The 22,877-nt window shown below is 45.3% G+C and overlaps 1 protein-coding gene across 2 annotated transcripts; it reads right to left on the reverse strand.

Annotated features, from left to right (window-relative positions):
• Positions 1–1,045: 1,045 nt before the first annotated feature.
• pdcd6ip (programmed cell death 6 interacting protein) lies at positions 1,046–21,279 on the reverse strand. 2 transcript variants are annotated; one of them, XM_083646162.1, is made up of 18 exons: positions 20,989–21,279; positions 17,387–17,441; positions 17,224–17,293; positions 16,171–16,298; positions 14,397–14,550; positions 12,136–12,236; positions 10,749–10,865; positions 10,307–10,529; positions 8,514–8,637; positions 7,123–7,300; positions 6,169–6,280; positions 5,743–5,912; positions 4,563–4,811; positions 3,762–3,896; positions 3,502–3,596; positions 2,845–2,962; positions 2,537–2,727; positions 1,046–2,230 (listed from the first exon to the last, which is right to left on the reverse strand). In XM_083646162.1, the coding sequence occupies exons 1-18, from the start codon at positions 21,192–21,194 to the stop codon at positions 2,044–2,046; spliced, it is 2,613 nt and encodes an 870-aa protein (XP_083502288.1). In that variant the 5' UTR covers positions 21,195–21,279; the 3' UTR covers positions 1,046–2,043. The 2 variants fall into 2 exon arrangements, with proteins under 2 accessions (XP_083502288.1, XP_083502287.1); XM_083646161.1 differs by having other exon boundaries at positions 10,749–10,880.
• Between the last annotated feature and the right edge of the window lie 1,598 nt (positions 21,280–22,877).

Consider the following 22,877-nt stretch of genomic DNA (forward strand, 5'->3'; position numbering starts at 1 on the left):
TTAGATGTGATTAAAAACGGTGTATCTTTCCCTCTGAGTTTTACTCTCCAGCAGACACACACACGCGCTGGAGACTGACATGATGTTATGAGACATTTATGAGCCAAGAGACGTTGACCAGGGAAGACAACTCACTGCTAGCGATTTGTAGCTTGGCCAGCAGGGACAGACGGACGGTAAGCTAGAAGACAACAGACGAGCCAAGAGAGAAGAGAAAAAAGGTGGAGGGACCAGCTGAGGATAGGAAGACAGGTGGTAAACAGGAAGAGCCTAGCAGCAAGGGAAATAAGAGGAAGATGTGTGGGGGGGGGGGGGGACACAAAGGATAAGAGTACTAAGGGAAAATGAAATAAAGAGAAATACGGTTGAGGCTTTTTGAAAGAGTTGAGCCGGTACAAAGTGGAGACAGAAGACCGATGAGACGGAGAGAAGAGAGGGGACAAAGTGGAGACAGAAGACAGAGAGAAGAGAGGGGACAAAGTGGAGACAGAAGACCGATGAGACGGAGAAAAGAGAGGGGGAAACGGAGAGAGGTGGAGTGATGGATACAGGCAGGGGACCAGCAGCTCTCTGCCAACATCTCCATGCATCCTCGCAGACATCACACTGCGCTGCCATCTGACACACACACACACACACACACACACAGAGGGAGGAGACATGTGAAATCATTAGCGTCTCCTGACACTGAATAAATATCTGGGGATGAAATCTGTCTGGGGAGAAATCACCTGCGGGTAAATGTGATTGGATGAGATCACGACCTCGCTGGAACATCATTTGCATGTCATCTAAATGGATCTGCCCCAAACGCTCAGGAGGCCAAAAGGCGTCCGATTGGGGGGGATGGAACAACTCCATCCCTGATTTGCTGAAGTGGCAGCCGCAGGTGAGACTTGGCCCGCCGCTCTGCAGCACTGCCCCCTTCTGGCTGGTCCAGGAATTAACATGGCATACACCATACACCAGGAATTAACATGGCATACACCATCATGTATAGGGACACCCACCCACACCGTTAAAGACAGTCAGAATGCTGCTGATATACAGATATTTTTTTTTCCTTTAATCACATTAGAACTGAGAAAAGAAAATAACATAAGAGCATGAGAGTGCAGCACACAGAGTGTCTTGGTTAACCACAGAGTCTTATTTATATATATATCTTCTTTCGTACATCCATGGTATCATATAACCTTTTCTCCCACTTGTACAACCATGATTGTAACACAGAAATATACCAACATTCCCTGGGTGAGAAAAAGAGAAGAGAGAGAGAAGAGAGAGGATCTCTCAACAGTCGTCATCTACATTAGAAAACCTACAGGCCATTCGTTTTTATAGGTTTATACATCGGTGATGCATCAGTATTCATTACAAAAATAGGAATATAGTTGATAAAGAAGCACTAGGGGTTGCTTGGGTGGGTGCGGGAGTGAGGATGTGGCCGTGCCCTCCCTTCCGTGACATCACTGATAATGACCGCCCACCCAAAACACACTCCCAAGTCTTGAAACATGCCTATAAGCCACACCCCCTCCAGGAACTGCTATTCCAGAGTCCCGTGTGGCTCTTCTAGTGTTGTACAGCGGTCCAGCCCAGACACAGGAGTCAGTTATCAATGGGAACCAGTTAGGATTTAAATTAAAGAATCGACAAAATCATTAGAAAAGGAGTACATAAAAAATACAGGCAAGAGGAGGGAGTTAGTGCATGGGCAAACGAGGGAGGACGAGAGGGAAGGGAGGATGAGAGGGAAGGAAGCCTCAGTGAAAGATAGAATACGGGATGGCCAAATAAAAAGGGGTGGCAGAGGGCAAGGGAGGGGAGGAGGGGTTAGGAATAAGTGCAAAACAGCTTTGAGGTCGCCCTTCACTTGGGTTCAATTATGTGGCAGAGAAGGGTGGTGGGGGGGGTAAGTGACTGTTATTGCTGGGGCTAGTAAGTTTATTCCATTTGGTGTTAACAGGTGAGGAAAGGAATGGGAGGATGGAGGTGGGGAGAGAGAGAGAAAGAGAGAGAGAAAGAGGGGGGGATAGGGAGTTATTGCTGGGGGTAGTAGGGCTGTTGCTGGGGGGGTTGCTGGGGGTAGCCGGGGTAAGGCTGTCCGGCTGGGGGGGCGCCAGGGTAGCCCCCCTGTCCTGGTGTTGCCTGGTAGGGCATGTAGCCGGGCACGTTGTATTGTTGACCGTACGCATAGGGGTTGTAGCCCATAGGCACCTGGTAGTACCTGCACACACACACACGCACGCGCGTGGGCACACACACACACACACACAAAACAGGAGATAAATCACAAGTGAGAGTGAGCAAAACATTAATGTTCAACTTAGAAAAAAAAAAGTTTGTTAGAATCATTTCAGCAGGTTCAGTACACAGAAGTCGCCTTAATTGGACTTAACTGGTTTTGATCTGATAATAGACAACCAGCAAGTCATCAAAAAATTATCCCATTTACCCCATCCTGACGTCACTACCTAGAATGATAACGGGCCAAACGGTAATTCTGCACTGAGGGGTGTGATGGGAAACTCACCCTGGGTAACCCTGGTAGGTGGGGTACGGTGGTCCCTGGGCTTGGGAGGGCGGGGCCACGGCTGGGGGGTTGCCGGAGGGAGGGGCGTTGGCTGGTGGCATGCCGGGTGATGTGGGGGCTGCCTGGGGGTTGAAGCTGGGAGGAGGGGGCCTGGCTGGGGGTGCGGGCTTCGCTGGGCCCTGCTGGGGTTGCTGAAGACGGAGGGAGGAGAGAGAGCAGAGGGGTCAGTACACCGGTCAGTAGACCGTCGGCCATACGCTAGATCTGCTTGAATGGCAGTCAGTGTTTCTCTGCAGTAAGCTACTCACAAACATGGTCCTGGGGGCGGGGGTTGGGCCACCAGCGGTGGGGGCGGGGTTACTCTGATAGGCGGGAACGCTGAAGGACGGCGCACTGGGCTCTCGTGCTATGCTCTGCTGCAGCTCCCTGGAAACCACAATTACATCACATCAACATCACAACCAATGCTCTTACTACTGTTTATCATTCATTTAGCCGAAGCAGCCCCCCACAGCTAATAACAAAGAATATAATATGCCCTTACTATTCAGTTGGCTCACCAAAGCAACAACAACTGCCATCACCCTGCAGTTGTCCATATATCACAATCTAATATCAAGATAAGAGCCATTCTTCAGGGATGTAAACACATTACAGTTGTGTCTTCGGCTCTGGACGATTCACACAGGTAACCCAAAATGACTTGAAGAAAGCAACATTCGCCGAAAAGCGATTTTGTTTTTGCATACCGACTGCAATCCCTACTGAAGCTGATGCTGGCATCGGTGCAGGAGCGAACTTGTGTCTCAGAAACAAACTTCCCCTTCTGCTTACAACATTCTGCAGCAAAAACTGCTTATAGGCTTAAAGTTCCTTCCTTACCTTCCAGGCTACCAAATATGAGCTGTCACATCAACCAATCAAAAACAAAATAAAGACATTATAATGAATGTGCGAGTACATACTTAAGCAGTTCATCCCGCTCGGTCTTGCGGGCGAAAACGATGTCGCTGCATTTGTTCTGGAACTTGAGCAGGATTTCTGTCAAGTCGTTGTAGAACTGAAGAGGGGGAAACAAACGGGGACAACAATAAACCACCTGGCTTGCAAACCACCTGGACGTACAAAAACAAAATAAGAAAAAAGTTTCTGACAAGATATGCATTACTGCAGTACAGCGCTTCCTTGCTGAGGCTTGCGTGCCGGTGTTGTGCTGAGTGAGTACCTTGGTGCCTTCGCGCAGGTTGTTGCTGATCTCGACGTAGCTGTCGTGGGCCGAAGCCAGCTTCTTCAGAACCTCCTCCCTTTCGTTGGCCTCCGAGTTGGACTGCTTCAGACTGCTGAACTCCTGGTGGGACGTCTGGAGGAAGATCACAGGCTGAATGGGTTAACCTCTTGCTGGATCGTGTGTATGTTTGTGTGTGTTTAAATATCGGTACAGGATATTTTGGAGAAGCATGGGGGAAAAGGTTTGTCTAGACCAGTGGTTCTCAAACTTTTTTGGCTTCAGTACCCCCCTTCCCCTGATTTCTGATTTCAAGGACCCCTTTATTTTGCTTAGAAAACTGCAAGAGAAAACAATAGCATATGATGCAATGAATGAATGACAACCCACCATGTGAAGAATATAACATTACAAAATACGAAATGATTGCTCTGATTGGTTGTTGTAGGTCTATCCAATTGCATCCAGAGGCATTGATAACGCCCCCTGGAAATCAAAATTGCGAATTTGGTCTGGCGATGTCAGGCTAACACTTCAGTCACATCAGTTTAAACCCTCTTTGGATCTTATTATCTGTGCCTGTTTGTTTGTTTGAAATGCTTACACGTGTTTTTTCTTTTCATGATGATGTAATTATACTTTATTGATCGCTGTATGGAAATTCACTGAAGCAGGGTGGAAGATTGCCGCCACACAGGCTTCAACCTGGACTGATGCATTCTGCCACTCTATATGAGCATCATTAATGCTTTGTTTATGAATTGACATGAGTTTTCTCAATGTGTGTGTGTGTGTGTGTACCTGCACTTGTCCCAGCAGCTCCTCCTGCCTGCGGAGGCTGGCCTGGACGCTCTGGTTGTAGGCTCCGTACGCCTGGTCCAGCTGGCCCAGCGACAGCTGCTCCTCGTTGATGGCCCCGTCCTGGGCGAGCGCGTTCAGGAAGCTGCTGGTCATGTCAAAGTTCACACACTTGATCTCCGCCTCCAAGGAGTCCCTCTCCTTCTTCACCTCGTCCAGCTGGCTCAGCAGGGAGCGCAGCACGTTCACTACCTGGTGGAGGAGACAGAAAGAGAGAGAGACACACACAGACTCAGAATAGACCGCCACAAACGCTTGTTGACGTGCACACACAGTTTGACATTTACACAATGGTACTTCAAATGCTTTACATTTCCACTGACTTGCATGCATTGTCTGACCCCTAACCATTATCATCACTACTGCAATATATGCTTTAACACTGGCGCTTTCTGCTTTTGGCTGGAAGTAGGTCTCGAGTGGATGCGGTGGAGCTGGACAGCTTTAGCTTTCTTCTTGCCCCTCTCCCACTTCTGCTTGCTTGGTGGTTTTATTTCCCCAGTGGAACACAACGCAAAGTCAGCAAACCCAATGACAAATGGAGCTACCGGAGGGAGGAGGGACAGGGCCGCGACGCACACAACGCCCACCAGGTGTTTCTTTACTACATGACTGAGTGTTTATCTGGAACACAAAACACCTTGGGATGAGGTTGCACATACTCTAACCACACCACCACCCCCCACCCCCAACAATAAAACAAAACCTTTAGGTTCACATTAAAGGTATAACCTCTAAGACTTCAGTTTTGAGTGGTAATTGTAGGTGAGATCCAAACAGTGAGAGATCCAAACATATGTGACATTAGTCAGTTAGTCATAGTAACCACCCGTAGCTTGTTATCCTACTTCACACAAGAGTTGTCAGGAACCTACACTAAATTACAGAGTGAGTCTATTGCGTTAGCTCCGCCAAAATGGTGTCACCACAGACACCAAGTTCATAATGCTGCCAAACTGAAAATGCAAAGGCTTCCATCAAACGGGCCATAGGCTCAATCACCATTGTGTTAACTAACTATCAGATAGTGACTTAACACATATTTATTTACATGAAAATCTTTGAGATGATCACTTTAACATGCACACAAATATATGCAGAGAGACAGAACAGTCAGGCAGACCTCGCTGCCCTGCAGGGTCTTGGCTGGGTTGGCAGAGGGGATGGCGGCGGTGAGCTCGTTCTCTGGTTTGCACAGCAGGGCGATCATGTCACAGTGCATGTTGTAGCGCTCCCTCACCACCTGGTCCGCCTGCACCGCCTTGTCCAGCACACTGCGGAAGTTGCCGCCCTCTGCAGGGGAGAGAGGGTGAGGGTGAAGGAGGGAGGAGATGAGACCGTGAGAGGAGAGGTGCAGAGGGGAAGTTTAACTTCCAGTCTAGATGTGTACATAAGATATCTGCATTAACATCTTCTTTACTGAACTCATGGGTATGGCAAAAAGCAAATGTATGACATGTTTTAAGTGTGTGTGTGTGTGTGTGTGTGTGCGTGCGTGCGTGCGTGTGCGTGTGTGTGTGTGTGTGTGTGCGTGTGTGTGTGTGTGTACCTGCGCGGAGCGGCTTGTACAGGTCCCCAGAGGGGGTTCTATTCCAGCGCTGGTTGAACTTGCCTCTCAGGTCGCTGTCCGTCGTCTCTTCATCGTCCAGCATCTTCAGAGACTGATGGACACGGACACACGCACACACACACACATTAAATACAAGTTGGACGTCACCATTTTTAGAGATTCATCAGCTCGGGGAGTGCCGTTTGTTTTTTCTTCTTAATAGACCATCTTGTTCTCAACATACTAGTAACTATTACTTCTTTTTTAGGTCAAAAGCCATGAGCAGTTTAGATTTCATACCAACAAGAATCCTATCCAGAAATGCCATTAAATACAGTAATACACTGTTTTATTCTGTTCCAACAATGCTTCATTTTTCTCAGCTTCACTAGTTATGCAATTGCATGTACTTATTCTTTGGCTTTGTATGACAGAACCCACTGCCTTTTGGAGAAACAAGGACATTTAGTCTGAGGCTTTTGACTTCAGCCAACTAAGCTGGAAGGAGATTATGTTTTCACTCGTCTGTTTATCGGCAAGATATTTCAAAGTTTTGGTGCTCTACCAACTGCCTATTATTATTTTTTCCGATTTGATCCGATTTGATCCCCAATTGTACTTCGCCAACAGTTCCCCCTGCTGCCCCGGTTGCTGCTCCACCCTCTGCCGATCTGGGGAGAGCCGAAACTAGCACCATGCTTCCTCCGAGACATGAGCAGTAGCCAGCCGCTTCTTTTCACCTGACAGCTGGAGCCTCACCGGTAGGACGTAGCACGTGGGAGGATCACGCTCCCTCCCGCAGACACCAGCCAATTGTGCCTGTATGGACGACCGACCAAACCGGAGGTAACACAAGGATGCGAACGTGCAACCCCTGTGTTGGTAGGCAGGGATTTTACCGCTACACTACCCGGACGCCCTGCCTTGTGGTTTTTAAGTGGGTTTAGGACCTACCTCGTCCAGGATCTCTCTGTTGCGGGTCAGTAGTTCAGGCAGGTCCCTGATGAGCTGCTCGATGCTCTGCAGTCCTCCCTGCTGCACGACACCTCTGGCCTTCTCAGCAATGGATTGTGGGATAGAGTCTCCTGACAGGTCCTCCAGAGCTGCTGGCAGGTTCAGGGACGCTAAAACCCTGATGGACAGACAAACATCGTCTGTTCGTCACCAGTAGTATTTACAAAGTTCTTTTTGAGTCACAACCTGAAAACTTGAATTGAAGTAGACAATTTTGGCATCTAGGAAATCGAAGGAAAAAAAGTTATCAAACTATTACAATTCCAAAAGGTTCCAATGGTTATTCTTATGTTTTTGGGGTGGAATAATTTGTGAAGGACTTATCACTATTATCAAACAGCGTGGTATTACTGCTTGGCTGTTACACTGATACTTAGGTCTGGTATCTGTTATTGGTATTTTGAATGCCATTATGCAATTAATATTTAATATACTGTACAACTCTGGGACATGCTCACAGGAAGACAAGCATACATGCCTGCCTATGCACACACGCACAAAATTGTAATGGCGACTAGTCGACTAGTCTATAAGAAAACACTGAGCACAATTTAATCTATAAGGTTAAAAGGTCAGAAAAAATAGTGTGTATTTAAGAGCCATTTGAAACTGTTAATTACGTTAGTCATAATCGTCAATATTCACAACATCTTGCGCTGTTTATGAACATTGCACATCAGAAAACATCAACAACTCACCCCAATGCCATGTATTCAGGGTAAATATAGCTAGTCCATTTAACTTTCGGAAGCTTTTGCGATCATCAAAGTTGAGTGGAAGCATCTTGTGCAGTCATTCATTGCCTATGAGCTGCGTTATCTTGTGTGGCTAACGGGTTAACTTCTCTGGCTAACGCGTTAGCAATGCCATAGCGTCCAGTGTGTCCACATGTGTTTGCGTCCACATGCCTGTGCTGAGTGTCGGTCGAGTGGTTAAAGTTATATGCCAGTTTTATCTGACACAGCCTACATACAACCATATTTTCATTTACTGGATCAAAATACTGCCAAAATGTGCTGGTTTTATGAGATGCCATCTCCCTTCCGGTCCTTTCCACTACGTTACAGCCAATGAAGCTCCACTCCCACTAACACGTCTGGTTTGTTTACATCCTGGCATGAGGAGGGGGGCTACAGTAGTGGCTGGTAAAGACGCAACAGCTCCTGCCCGCATTGTTTATTATTATGATAATTTAATTATCGTTTAACCGACTAGTATTTCTCCTGCCGACTAGTGAGGGAGAGGGCGTTTAAACGTTTAACCGACTAGTCGTTGGCATCCCTACCCCCCCCCCACACACACACACACACATGCGCACAGGCAGCCCGTACCCGTTGCAGAGGTTGGTGGCCTCCCTCATAGTTCCCACCAGTCTGTTGATAGTTTCGGCCTTCCTCACGCCATAAACGCTCATGGACTGTTGCACCGCCATGGGAACCATCTTCTCAAACAAGTCTGCGAAAGCACAATAAGTGATGAGCACAACAAACTATTGGTAAAAAAAAAAGAAATAAAAATAAAAATAAAATAAAGTGTGTAAGATACAAGCGTACAAGATAATCGCTGAATATTGAACATAAGAGTATTTTGAGGATTATGCTGTTTAGAGTTTCATAGTATATGCCTCCATGTTGATGTGTGTCCGATCTTTGCATTTCAGAAACCTTTGGCTTGAGAAATCTTGTAATTACAAGCTGAAGAGTCATTCAATAGCATTGCAGTTCTCTGGAACACAGCATGATTCAAAGCTCAGCTGTCACTGAGCTCATCAGACTGTGGACCACACACATCATCTCTATCCATGGTAATGGGCCTTAAAGGAGCTAACACATAATGCACTTTAGTGACATTATACAATGCAAATTAATCTATTAGTATGTATAGTAAGTACAGTTATAGATCATTCTGTATTCATTGCTGAAATGAGAGTTGTCTGTTCACTGTAACTACACTTTTTCATACTGAACAACAAATAGCATCACAGACAATGTTAACATTTTGTAATCTATTCTGGATCACAAACTGAAAAGGGCTATGGCACGCCGCCCTCAATTGCATTTTAAAACCCAAATCTTTACAAGTTGTCACGTGTGTCAAATTATTGTTGTTTTTGAATCAGCAAGTGTGCCGGGCACCGGAAGTGGGGGGGCAAGGGGACATTTCCCCCCTAAATATGAGAGAGAGAGTGGGGAAAAAAGAGAAGAATCCTCAGCCTGCGCTCCGAGAGCGAGCGAGCAACCCAATCCCCCCCGACCCCACCCGCCCCGACTCGCCGGCTTTCGCTTTCGGCAGCCTACTACTAATACTTCTTCTGGGGATCAATTTACAGAGAGCCCACTTTACACTGTTTACACAGCCTGTGATGCTTGTTAAAGGCGTGATCGTTGTGGGATTATTACACCTGAGAGACAGACAGACCCCGGAGATAACTCAAGTTACTACTATTGCCGTGGAGCTGTCTCTCCCTCCCTGCTCTCTCACCGACAATATTAGAGAGAGCAGCAGAGGTGAGCCGGTTAGCAGCAGAGCCACAGACAGTCATCTCATCTCCACCGGTCACCCCGGGGGGCTTTACTGCAGTGTTGCTCTGATAACTGAGAGCTAAACCAAATGGGTGTTTTGTGTGTCTGGGATACACTTCCTCAGTACTTATTTAAGTTCAGTTTTATTTATTTGTCATTGTTACGATGCCACACCCTTACTGCACTCACTAATGCACTTTAGGATGGCTTGAATGTGTTGTCATTGGCTGCTGCTAAAATGGTATAGTATACGGTTAGTTTAATTTTATTTTTGTGTTGAGATGACAAGTTTTGGACCGTTTCAAAGTGATAATAATAATAATAATAATACGTTCAGTGTTTCTGCCTGTGTTGCTGTCTGTTGTAGTGTAATTGTAAAACGACCTAAAGGTAGAGCAGGTCACCAAGTGAGTGAGAAAAGGAGAAAATACTGAATAATGACATCACTACAGTATAATTCTAATGTTAATTCAAAATGAGATATTCCTCTAAATATGGCTAAAAATCATCCAAACATCCCAAAAAATTGACCACTTTTGCCCCCCTAATTGCAAACTCGTTCCGGCGCCACTGGTGTGCGGGTGTCTGTCTGTGTATCCCACCTGTGAACTTCTGGCTGAGTGGGGGAGTGATGGTGGTGGATTTGACCAGCGCTGCCTTGCCGATGTGCTCCAGGTCCTTCACCTCAGGCACACGGTCATGGTAGATGAAGTCATTGTCTTTCTTGGCGGCAGTCAGCGCCCGGTTGATCTTATCGCTCAGGTCCTTCACGCTCACGTACTCGTCGTAACGAGACGCCACCGTCTTCGCCAGCTCTGCTGCATGCTGAGTTGGAGGGAGGGCAGGAAAAAAGGAGGAACACGGAGAGAAATCTCTGAGCTGACCGAATACGCTTCCAATTGTTTTGGACGTTACACATTCAAGCATTCGCTCCAGTCCAGTTCATCCAAATGAAGAAGAATGGGTGGCTGATAGATGAATTGCTGTGAGAGTGTGTTTGGCAGCGTGGGGCAATATGTGAGAAGCTGTGTGAACGGCGTGTACCTGCAGCCGAGCGATCTCCTCTCCGAAGCGTTTCTTCTGCTTGGCCACGAGGCTCTGGTGCAGCTCGGCGTTGGCCTGCATGATGCAGTGCTTAGCCGCCAGCACCGGCAGCACTTCCTGAAAGTAAAAATACTGACCAGGGAGCGGCAACCACAGAGCAACACACAGACACACACACACAAACAGAGATATACGCACACGCGCACGACGGCAAGGCAAACCACCAGACGGCGGACACACACACCAGCCAGGTCCAATCACAAATGACATCACGAAAGCCAATCACAAACAGGCACAAGCAGTCAGGAGTGCGCAAACACACACACATACACACACAACCACCGCCACCACCACGAGGGATGCAGAAAGAAAGGAAGACAACGAGAGAGAGAACAGAACAGGCCATGAGTGTTTAACCTTTTAGCAACATCCGCCAAACCATCAAACGTCCCAAAGCCATCAGTGCGTGCATGTGTGTGTGTGCACGAGTGTGTGTGCTGGGTGCATGCGTGTGCATCAGTCTGATTTCAGATATTCAGAGGCAACACAGAGGCTGCTGCTCCAATGATCCTGATATGGATTCCTTTCTGTGCCTCACTTCCTGTGTCTACACACGGCACGACATCACTTCCTGTGTCTACACACGGCGCGACATCACTTCCGGTGTCTACACACGGCGCCACATCTGCATTCGCCACCACTCAGAGATTGAGCGAAGATAAATACGTGAGAGATGTCGCACGCAGCTTTATTAGACACAAAACAAAAAAAATCTGATGAGAAATGAGCGAGTGCTTGTGATGATGTAGCTCAATTTGAAACTTTGTTCAAAGCGGCGAGGTTGTGATTTTTAACTGGTTATTACTTATTTTACACTTTGCTTTGGTTTTATCGGTTTCAAAACTATTCCTTGTGTAGCTTGACACTGCAGGTAAGGTGTGTGTATACGTGCGTTTGTGTGCGTGCGATCGGTGATGATGTGAGACAGGTCAGTAAGTTTTTCAGAAGCCCATTGGTTAGATATTAGAGGTCAATCAGAACAGTGGGAAAGATCAATCAAAAGGCAGTTTAACGGTAACAAACCAATCAGAATGAAAAGAGAATGGAAATGGACCAATGAGGACAGAGAGAAGTTGTGATTTGGACAATCCCACACCCTGAGGACCATTCTGCAAATGTATTTTTCACAAATACACACATTCAGTGCACGCAATATGCACACATTCGGACTCACATGGACACACAACCATACACAATCCAAACTCTATATGCATCTTCACACCACACTGTGGACGCAGGGCTGACTGAGTGTGTTTGTATATAATGCAAAGTCAATCACATTCGCTCTTTCTAGGCGAGTGTGCTTATGTGTGTGTACTACACATACCTTGGGAAGGTTCTCTTTGTACTGGCATTGCTTGAAGGCGTCACCATAGTAATCTGCTGCCTGATTGGCCAGCTTAGCAATGACTGCATCTTTCATTTTATCTGTGATGTAAAAAAAAAATAGACACTTTTATAGCCTTGCAGCCAACGACGTCTGCATATGGAACTGTGGATCACCAGTCATGTCAAAACATCACAAGCTCATCAGACTGTGATCGCTTTGCTAAGTGAGGCTTGGCCTTCACGCTGCTTAACAGTGGAAGTGCACAGTGTTTGGCTGCTCTCCCTTGTGGACTGCACTGCAGTATCTTCCCCTTACATTCATCTCACAGCAGTGCAAATACATCCACCTACTGAAATTGTCCTCATGTCTAGTAAAATTAATGGGGAATAAATAAATATGTAGTAGGACATTTCTAGTCATAATAAAAGCTTCACATGTGTCATGCTTAGGCTGTGAGCAGCTGTGGAGACAGAAATGGGGCAGCAGGCAGCTATGTATAGACTCGACCCTGGACAACAATTCCCCATTCCCCATAGCTAGCAATAAATAAAGAAATCCATGTTAAGGGAAACACTGCATATGATCAATGCACATAAAGATGCTATACATTCAAAGTACCGTCACAGTACTTTGAATGTATACAGACTGTAGTGTGTACTTGATCGGCAGATTGTGACACTGGTCTCCATAGAGACAAACTGTTTCAGACACATTTGTGAGGGGTTTTGGGTCTGTTTCTACATGACAAGACAGTGGTACACTTCAATGATGAATCCATCCAACAAGTGGACTGAATTGTGTTGCTAGGGAACAGCTCGGAACCTAGCTTATGTCCTGTCAGTTATTGTATTAGCAAACACTGCAACAGGAAGTAAGCTGTGGGAAATTTTCAATGTTTATGCAATCGAGTTGAAACAGTCTAATATATCCGTCAAATTGTTGACTTCTTCTGTGAGAGCGTGCATGACTAGACAACAAAGAGAGCATGGAGGGCAATTGGTGCAGTTGCACAAGGTTGCCAGTAGGGGTGCACCGATCACGTTTTTTGCCACCGATCACCGATTGCCGATCACCTATGAGAAATATCTGCCCAACCGATCATCGACCGATCACCGATTACCGATTACCGATCACCGATATATATATATATATTTATTTTATATTTTGTAGGCTAAAGGAAACTGCCAACATGAGACAGATGGGAGTTCAACCATTTAGTTGTCAGTTCTCTTCAGTACAGTACAGCAGTATAGGCTTTTTACAGCATTATGACAGGAATAGTAGGATTGTGTGTGGTCTGGAAAAAGGAGGCAATAAAATATACAAACAGGTCAGTAACCAAGCTTGCTGTTATATAGGCCAATTATAGTGATAATTAACAACTAATAATATATAAATGATAATTAGGTAAACTGTAAGTCAGTTACTCTTAAACACCAGTCTTGAACCATGACTAAAGCCAAAGAGCTCCCACTCATAGAACCGGGGTTATGCACAATAACCGTCATACATTGGGATCCGCATCGAACGAACATCAAAACGACCCGCCCATCGAGGCCGAGTTACAGTGTTATAATTAGCAGCACTATGAGTGCGATCTACATAATGGTGACAGGGTTACATGACGGGAGAAACAACAGAATCACAAGCTACACACGAGCTAAACTCCATCTGAGTAGTGGCATTAATTAGCGCATCCGTCTGAATGGAGCGCACATCCACATAGCAGCACACTTTCGCTTCCTTCAAAGTGCCCGCGGGAACATCAATGCTTGCGTGGAAATTGTCTGTGTGTGCGCGTGCACTACCCCGACTACCACGTTAATCTGGGACTTTAATACACACGGATTTAACAGCATGCAAATGCCTCGGTAGGCGGGAGGACTGGAGGTAACTTCTCTCTGCTCTGCTCTAATCACCAGCTGATTTGTGTGATTCAAAGACGCAAGAGGTGTGTTGACAGTCTGGTGCGGTGTGTGCATGGAGGTGAGTACACTGATGAAAGCAAAGCGTGTGCTTTGCAACACAATGATATAAACGTTAGAGCACAATATGAAAGTTAAACGATAGACATTGAAGACATGAAAATGGGCTGCCTCATGTTTCTCACGTGCAGCATGATCGGCTATGCGATCGGCAAAATTAAAGGAATATCGGAAACAGCAGATCACATATTTGAGGTCCAAATCGGCCGATACAGATTGCGTGCAGATCGATCGGTGCACCCCTAGTTGCCAGTGGGTGTCTCCTGCGCGTACCTGAGGTGGCCTTGAGGAAGAAGACCTCCTGGGCCTGGGCCAGCATGATGACGCTGAGGCTGCCCACGGTCTCAGGCGAGATGTCCATGGTGGGCTCCCTGTTCAGCGCTGACAGCACTGTGTCCTTGATGTGGCCGAACGCTCCACTGGCCAGCTATATAGAGATATAAGAAGAGAGACAGATAGATAGAAAGAGACAAAGAAAAGTAGAGAGAGAGAAATGTAGATATACAGAGATATAGAAAGAGATGTGAGTGAGAGAGTGAATGTGCACACAAAATTCAGATAATTAGATAGAGGTTATTGGATTGCAAAAAGAAGCGCTAAGCTAAGCATCAAGACATATTTCTGCAAACAAACAGCAGCACTTGGGGAGACTGGGTAAGTATAACAGTGACAAACTGAAACTACATTGTCGTAGACCTGCTTGGTAATAATGTTACCATGCAGTAGTAGACCTGCTTGGTAATAATGTTACCATGCAGTAGTAGACCTGCTTGGTAATAATGTCACCATGCAGTAGTAGACCTGCTTGGTAATAATGTCACCATGCAGTAGTAGACCTGCTTGGTAATAATGTCACCATTAGGGGTGGGACAAAATATCGATACCCACGTTATCGCGATATTTCCACCCGCGATACGTTATCGATACACTGGCGCCGAGTATCGATATGTTTATTAATTTTTTTTTTTTTTTTTTTTTTTAATAAACAGGCTAAAATATTATGCTGTGTGTGGTAGTTGAAACATAGTTTCAAGTTGACTTTATTTATGTTTGTAGTTGAAACAAAAACATAACTACTGTAGGCTACATGAATGGAAATGTTTGATCATTAATATCTACTTTTAGAAATTATATAGGTAGGTAGGTAGGTTATAGCCTATAGGTTTTCTTGTTTTAATAGTAATAATAAAAAGACTTAATGTGTAACTTTTCCTCCGTGGTATCGAAAATGGTATGAGTGAGTGAGTGAACTCAGAGAGTTCATGTCAATTCTGCTAATAAATGCATAATACATGATTTTTTGCCTTCAGAGGTATTTTTTTCACTTGTTACACAGGTATCGTGATGTATCGTCTTCCAATATATCGCAGTATCGCAGTATCGCAGTATCGTGATATATCGTTATCGAGGGCCAAGTATCGTGACGATATCGTATCGTGAGCTACTCAGCGATTCCCACCCCTAGTCACCATGCAGTAGTAGACCTGCTTGGTAATAATGTCACCATGCAGTAGTAGACCTGCTTGGTAATAATGTTACATGCAGTAGTAGACCTGCTTGGTAATAATGTTACCATGCAGTAGTAGACCTGCTTGGTAATAATGTTACCATGCAGTAGTAGACCTGCTTGGTAATAATGTTACCATGCAGTAGTAGACCTGCTTGGTAATAATGTTACCATGCAGTAGTAGACCTGCTTGGTAATAATGTCACCATGCAGTAGTAGACCTGCTTGGTAATAATGTTACCATGCAGTAGTAGACCTGCTTGGTAATAATGTTACCATGCAGTAGTAGACCTGCTTGGTAATAATGTTACCATGCAGTAGTAGACCTGCTTGGTAATAATGTCACCATGCAGTAGTAGACCTGCTTGGTAATAATGTCACCATGCAGTAGTAGACCTGCTTGGTAATAATGTCACCATGCAGTAGTAGACCTGCTTGGTAATAATGTTACCATGCAGTAGTAGACCTGCTTGGTAATAATGTTACCATGCAGTAGTAGACCTGCTTGGTAATAATGTTACCATGCAGTAGTAGACCCACCTGGTATTGTTTGGCTGCAGCCTTCAGTCCCTCATCGCTGTCCAGGTTCTGCTCTGAGGCGATCTGACTGGCCAGCGCCGCTGCGTTGAACAACACACACGTCTTCTCGTAGCCCAGACTGGCCAAAGCTGCAACACATGAACAGTGTTCAACACACACGTTCACGTGTGCGCACAGTCGCGTGCGCACAGTCGCGCACGCACACACACACACACACACACACACACACACACACACACACACACACACACACACACTCTCTCTCAGAGCTGTGGTTTTTTTGCTCCCTCAAAGTATAGATTTGCTTTAACTTCTTTCCCATTGCAGGCCTAACAGAAGAACCCAGAGCCATGCAGTTTGCCCAGTTGTTTTCTGACTAAAACCTGCTCCATTTTCCAAACCAAGAATGCACTAGAAATAAATCCCATGGTCATTAGGCTTCCATGAATCACCCATGGTGGCCCACATGGGACAGTAGCCAAATTCATGAATGAACTCAATGCACAAAAAGTGAATGTAGGGAAATGCAACATATCCCTACCCTACCCTCTGGTTTTTAAATTTCATTGGTACTTTCTGATGTTACAAGGGCATTTTTACATCGAGACCCTGATAACTCCTGATACATTTATTTTACAATACACAGTGTTCTTCAAACCCCAGTGAGACATACCCTGTCAGTCCTGTTTCTGAGTGCAGAGTAAAATAGGAATAAGGTATTGGGCTGGCATACTAACTAAATTATCTATTTAGTGTTAGCAAGCACAACAACGCCACTGCTGTGTGTCTGATTGTGCGTGTGTGTGTGTGTGTGTGTGTGTCTAATTGTGTGTGTGCGTGTGTGTGTGTGTGTGTGTGTGTGTGTGTGTGTGTCTGATTGTGTGTGTGCGTGCACAATCACATGAGAGAGAAACGGATATCTGCCAGAAGGAAATGCAGTGACTGCATCTCTTAAGTTGCAACAGGTTTCCTCCTTCAGAAGCTAATTACGCCTGAAGCTGTGTGTGCACGCGCTGACGTGCACATGTCAACTTAATGAGAGGCTATACTTACCGAGCTTGACTGAGCCACCAAACAGTGATCCTTTATCAAAGGCATCTTTCCATGTGAAGGTTAAGCAGAGCTGCAGAAACAGAGGGAGGGTTTGTGTTCAAGGTCTTCTGCATGGCAAGTGGAACAGACGGACACACACGAGACCTGCGATCTAATCAATTACCTGGTTTTCTGAGAAGGGAAACTTGGGCTCTACGGCACACAATTGGTCATAGTACCTGCAGAGAGAAAGAAAGAGCAAGATTACAATTGAGTGTTTTCATAAAACAATCAGTCAATATCCATTAGTTGCTCTGGTTGGTTTCCATGTGACATGTATTGTATATTGTTTCACTGGCAAAAGCTAGATTTTTTAACTGAAGCCCACAATGTATGACAGCTGGATTCACGCAAGATCATGAGATCTCGATCTCGATCACGACAAATCCATCTTGCCACGCTGCCATCTATTGGTTTGAATCTGAATCACGAGTGGTTCACACCAATCCGCATCCTATGAGGCAGCTACGGGCGGGCTTTGGTGTGACGCCAGCGAGAAGCGAGCCCGTGATAGACAGATGGTTCATCCAATCACCTGCCAGTTTTTCTTTTAAGTGACTGACTGCCCTTTGAAACGGTTTCCCCGAGCAACTCGTTCCCAGATGGTTATGTCAAAGCAAATCTTCTGGCAGTGTCAGGTTACACAGTGTCTACTTCACTAGCAATATTTAATTTCTGTTCATTCAGCTGTGACCCGTCCGCCCCACATTGAGAAACATCTAAGCACAACGCTTCCATCTGGTGGCAGGCAGGTACATGTGCGTCACCGGAGATGGGCCTGCTTCAAAAAGAGCTTTGTCCCCTCTGCCACTGAAGCTCTGGATTCACTGCATTGAATGGCTTGTGTCAATGTATTGTTAATGAACTGTATCGGTGTCTTCCTGTTTTGTATCAATATTCTGTGGTGGGTGGGTATATGTGTGTGGACATGTAGCCAAATCTCCTCTTATAGGACAATCAATCAATCAATCAATCAATCAATCAATCTATCTATCTATCTATCTATCTATCTATCTATCTATCTATCTATCTATCTATCTATCCATCCATCCATCCATCCATCCATCCATCCATCCATCTTGTAATTACAGCTCAAATTCCATAAAGCACACAATTCCATTATGAAATATCCAAGAGCACATTTTTAAAAGGTAAACAAACCCCCAGTGCAACTGACAGTGGATTTGGCCCAGAACCTGGATGTCAGAACCAAAACAACCACCATGACTACTACAGGAAACACTATTATTAGTACTATTAGGCCTACTATTATTGTTAATATTAAAGTTATGTCATAGTAGGGATGTTAATTTTGAATCAATTTCCATAATCGAAATTCTGGAAAATAAACGATCAATTATCGATAGCGTAATAATAATAATTATTATAGCTGCTGCGCAGCAATGGGTCGTGGCCGGGCAAGTCTCAAGGCTTTTAGCTATACCCGCAATAGACTAAGGACAGTGACACAGTTTTGTGGTTTGAGGAAGTTCTGTCATTTCAGACACTTGACAGTGAGTCAGGAAAAAATAGCGGGTCAAGCGTGCTGCTGACTGTGTATCTGACTGCTGCTCAGCGCTGCACCATCAGTCTGTAGGCCATCTGTGCCACGTGCCAGTGATGTGGAACAGTCTATTATAAGGAATGACAACATGCAGAGGATCAAGCAGGGAATCCCCTATTTCCAGTTTATCAAGCCTACTGCTGCATGTGCCTGGAGAGAGTGGAGGAGACTGGAGTACAAACAGGCACATCAACAAAGACTGGCTGTGTGTCATCCTTAGGTTTCCCATTCAGTTAAACATGCTGGCATGGACGCAAAAAGCTGAGATCAGGTGTGTGTTCTGGTAAATGGGGGGGGGAGTAAAACGCCCCAGACCAAACAATGGTAACCATGGTGACACAATAGCCGTCTGTCAGTCTGCACGGCTGTGAAAGGGATAGTGCCCGTCGCCATGGCTACTTGGCACATGGCTAACAGAGAACATGAGGAGAGAGCCAAGGAGCTACAATGCTAACATTCAGCAACAGCAGCCCACTCTAAGGAGCACAGCTATGCTAGCTTCCACCTCTTCCCTCCACAGCCAAGACCAGGCCCAGAGCACTAACGTGCTTGCATCCTCCAGGCTGCAGGCCCACACCTCATGACAATAAATTTTGCATTACCCTATAATATCCTCAGTACTTTACGTCATATCACAGCACAGCAGCTGGTGTTATCTTTCAAGATCCAAGTCAAAGTCTAATCTTGGCAAAGTTGGCACTGGCCAGATAATTCCACTTTGCACTGTAGCTAGATGGTGAGAAAAATGCAGGCCCATCCCTCTCCTGGTGCATAATTGGCTATTTATGTCATCTAGGCAGTCCCTACGCAAATAATAACTCATGAGTAACAGAGACTCAAGAGAGAAAATTAAACTCTGGGACTTGCTCACATCATTTCTGAATACATGTCTGGTTAATAAGTCACACAACCATAGTCATGTTTTCTTATGTAATATGTGTGGATAAAGAAATACCAGGTCAACTGATAACCTTTAGATTAATATTTTGACATTAAGGAGCTGTACAGTCCAAGCCTGTACTGTACATGAGCATGGGACACAAAGAGGAACTTTGCTTAACAAATCCCACACCTCACAGTTCCTCTATGCAAATTGCACTCTTCTGCTCTTTTTATTTGTTGTGTTTAATTGTGAATATTGTGTTATATGGCTGGGGTAGTCATCTAAAACCTAAAAAACACAGCCATGTCATATATGCCTAGACTGTGGCCCTGTCACGCTGCTTGCCTCCTCCATACACACATACACACACACACACACACACACACACACACACACACACACACACACACACACACACACACACACACACACAATATCAATCATTGACATCTCTAACTAGCCGACCGTGAATGCTGATATGAAAAACCCTCCGGTTCAGTTTGTTTATCACAGGGATGCAAACTAGTCACCCTTAGGTGACAGTTAAGGGTTTGATCTTAAAATAGGTCACTTAATGAATAATTTCTGGGTGGTTTTGTGCCCTGGTATCTGTCACCTTTTTCACTCTCCATGAGTTTGCATCCCTGTTATCATGTGGGTGTCAGTGGAGCGGACGCCACGGCTCCGGGCCTGATATCTGTCCCAAAGGAGAACAGTCTGTGGTGGATGATGTCACTGCTGGACTGTGTGAAGCTGCTGAGGACTTGGGACATGTCTGCTAAGTTCGTCATTTCACCAATGACGAATGACTCTCCCTGGCTTTAAATGTACGTTAATCATGGTGATGTTGGTTAATAATGTCGTTAATTTACTTTGTGTGATTTATTCTACGTTGTGACGTTAAACTACTACTGGGCCAGAATCACAGCCAATTCGACTTGTAACGTTAACGCTAGATATGTTCATGGCCATACTAGTAATGTTATCTGGCCGGCAGTTCAATTAAACTAACGTGAGATAGTTTCGTTTACGTTAGCTAGCCAAAGGAACTCGACATCAATAAAACATGACTCCGTTATTACGGTGGAAAACACGTTACTTCCGATAAAAGGCTAACGTAGGCTACACTAACTTTAGCAAACGATGTTAGCAGCTTAGCTAAGCTAACACATCTGGGTGCGGCAGCGGCAGTCACCGCCGCCACAGGTGAGAGGGTGGCTAGCCTCAGTTAGCAACATGCTAGCTAGTTGAACTGTATTAGAAAAGCAGGATTTCCAACCTCAGCAGGATCTCCAGCGAGCTCTCGTGTTTGTCCAGCGGCCTCCCCAGCGCGCTCTTGCGGAGCTTGTTGAGCTCTTCCACGGCACGGATATACTCTCCCTGCTCCTCGCCTGCTGGATATGTCACCGTGACAAACTTCGACAGTGGTTTCACCAGGTCCACCTCAGACGACTTCTTTAACGGGACTGAAATAAACGTTGCCATTTCGGCCCACAAAAATACCAATAACTAAAATCGTACAGGACTGGAGACTGGCGATCTATCGAACAAAAACAACAGCTCACTTCCTGGATTCTGCTGGGAAACGTCAGATGACGTCAGGATAGGAAGACTGGAGACCGAGACGCGCACTGCGCAGAATCAGTGTTTTGCAAGCTACTATGCTAGTACTATCCATCGCCACCTACTGGACTGGCCCAGAGACCTAGACAGCGCAGCTGAGAGTTGAGTTTTTGTCCCACTTTTTTTTTTACACCTTTCTGGGTATATCATCTAGGTCATCACAGAGAGGTATATATAAATATATAAGGTAATATAAAGGTAAATGTAGATTCAAGATTCAATATTTTTATTGTACGCACGTGTGAAATTCGTATGCTGTAGTAGGCTCCATTACAGACAAGGTGCAGTAGGTAAAATAGGTGCAAAATCACAGCAAACACAATCACAACAATAGTGCAACATAGTTAACTAGGGCAAACAATGTAAACAGTGTATGTAAATAGAATAAGGTATTAAAAATAAGGTATTAAAATAGAATAATAAGGTATTAAAATATAATAAGATGGAATAGATATAAAAGTGTCCAGATGTGCAAAGAAGTGTGCAAATGTCAATAATCCAGGTTTATTTATTGAGGAGTCTCGTAGCCTGCGGAAAGAAACTGTCCCGCAAACGGTTTGTGCGTGCTTTTGGGACCCTGTATCTTCTCCCCGAGGGCAATAGGGAGAACAGGCTGTTGTGCGGGTGGTTCGTGTCCTTGATGATCTTCCGGGACTTCCTGAGGCACCGCTGATTGTACAGTTCCTGCACCCTTCTCAGCGCCTTGCTGTCCATGATGGTACAGTTCCTGTACCAGGAGGTGAAAGGTCAGCAGGCCATCAATGGTGTCTCTGTAGAAGTCCCTGAGGATTTTGGGACTCAGGCCAAATTTCTTTAGGCGTCTGAGTCCGTGTAGTCCGTGGCTGGCCCACGTCAGGTCCTGGTGGATGTTGACTCCCAGGTACTTGACGCTGTCCACCACTGTGCCTCTCGGACAGGTCAAAATGAGGCCTGACAGGGTTGTGGCCAATTTTGTGTAGTAGGCAACATTTACTGCTCTCTCATTAATAAGTTATTACAGATAAAGTTGAGACTGACAAAAGGAAGGGTGCAATAATGCTCATCATTAGATGGTTCATTTAAGCAATGTCATTTAATTTTGTTGACATAGAGGTTTTACAGAGGGAATTTTGGACATCATTTTTTATCACTCCATACTGTCAACAGTGAACTACAGTCATAAGAGTAGGCCTACACAGATAGCAATGGCACGTTGGCACAGCGGTGGCTCAACGGTAGCTTTTAGGTGGCAGAACGTTGGGAGCCAACCACGGGCGCACGTCATTATGGCAGGTGGCATCACATTCCCACAACGTTGGAAACAGGTTGGCTTACACTTACAGTGTAGGCCTACTGTAAACAGTCCACTGCACGCAATTTAATTATTTGTATGTTAATATTACTTAGGCTATTGAAACTTCTTTAAACCGTATATGGCAGTGTTATGTCAAAATGTATCTATCTAAAAAAATATCAGCAGGGATTCAAGCCTGGTACCTCCAACATAGAAGCACAGGCGCCTTACCCACTGAGCTATTTGTTCATTGCAATTTAATTTAGCATGGT

This window comes from Poromitra crassiceps (genome assembly GCF_964638095.1).
Source record: "Poromitra crassiceps genome assembly, chromosome: 11".
NCBI classification, from domain to species: Eukaryota; Metazoa; Chordata; class Actinopteri; order Beryciformes; family Melamphaidae; genus Poromitra; species Poromitra crassiceps.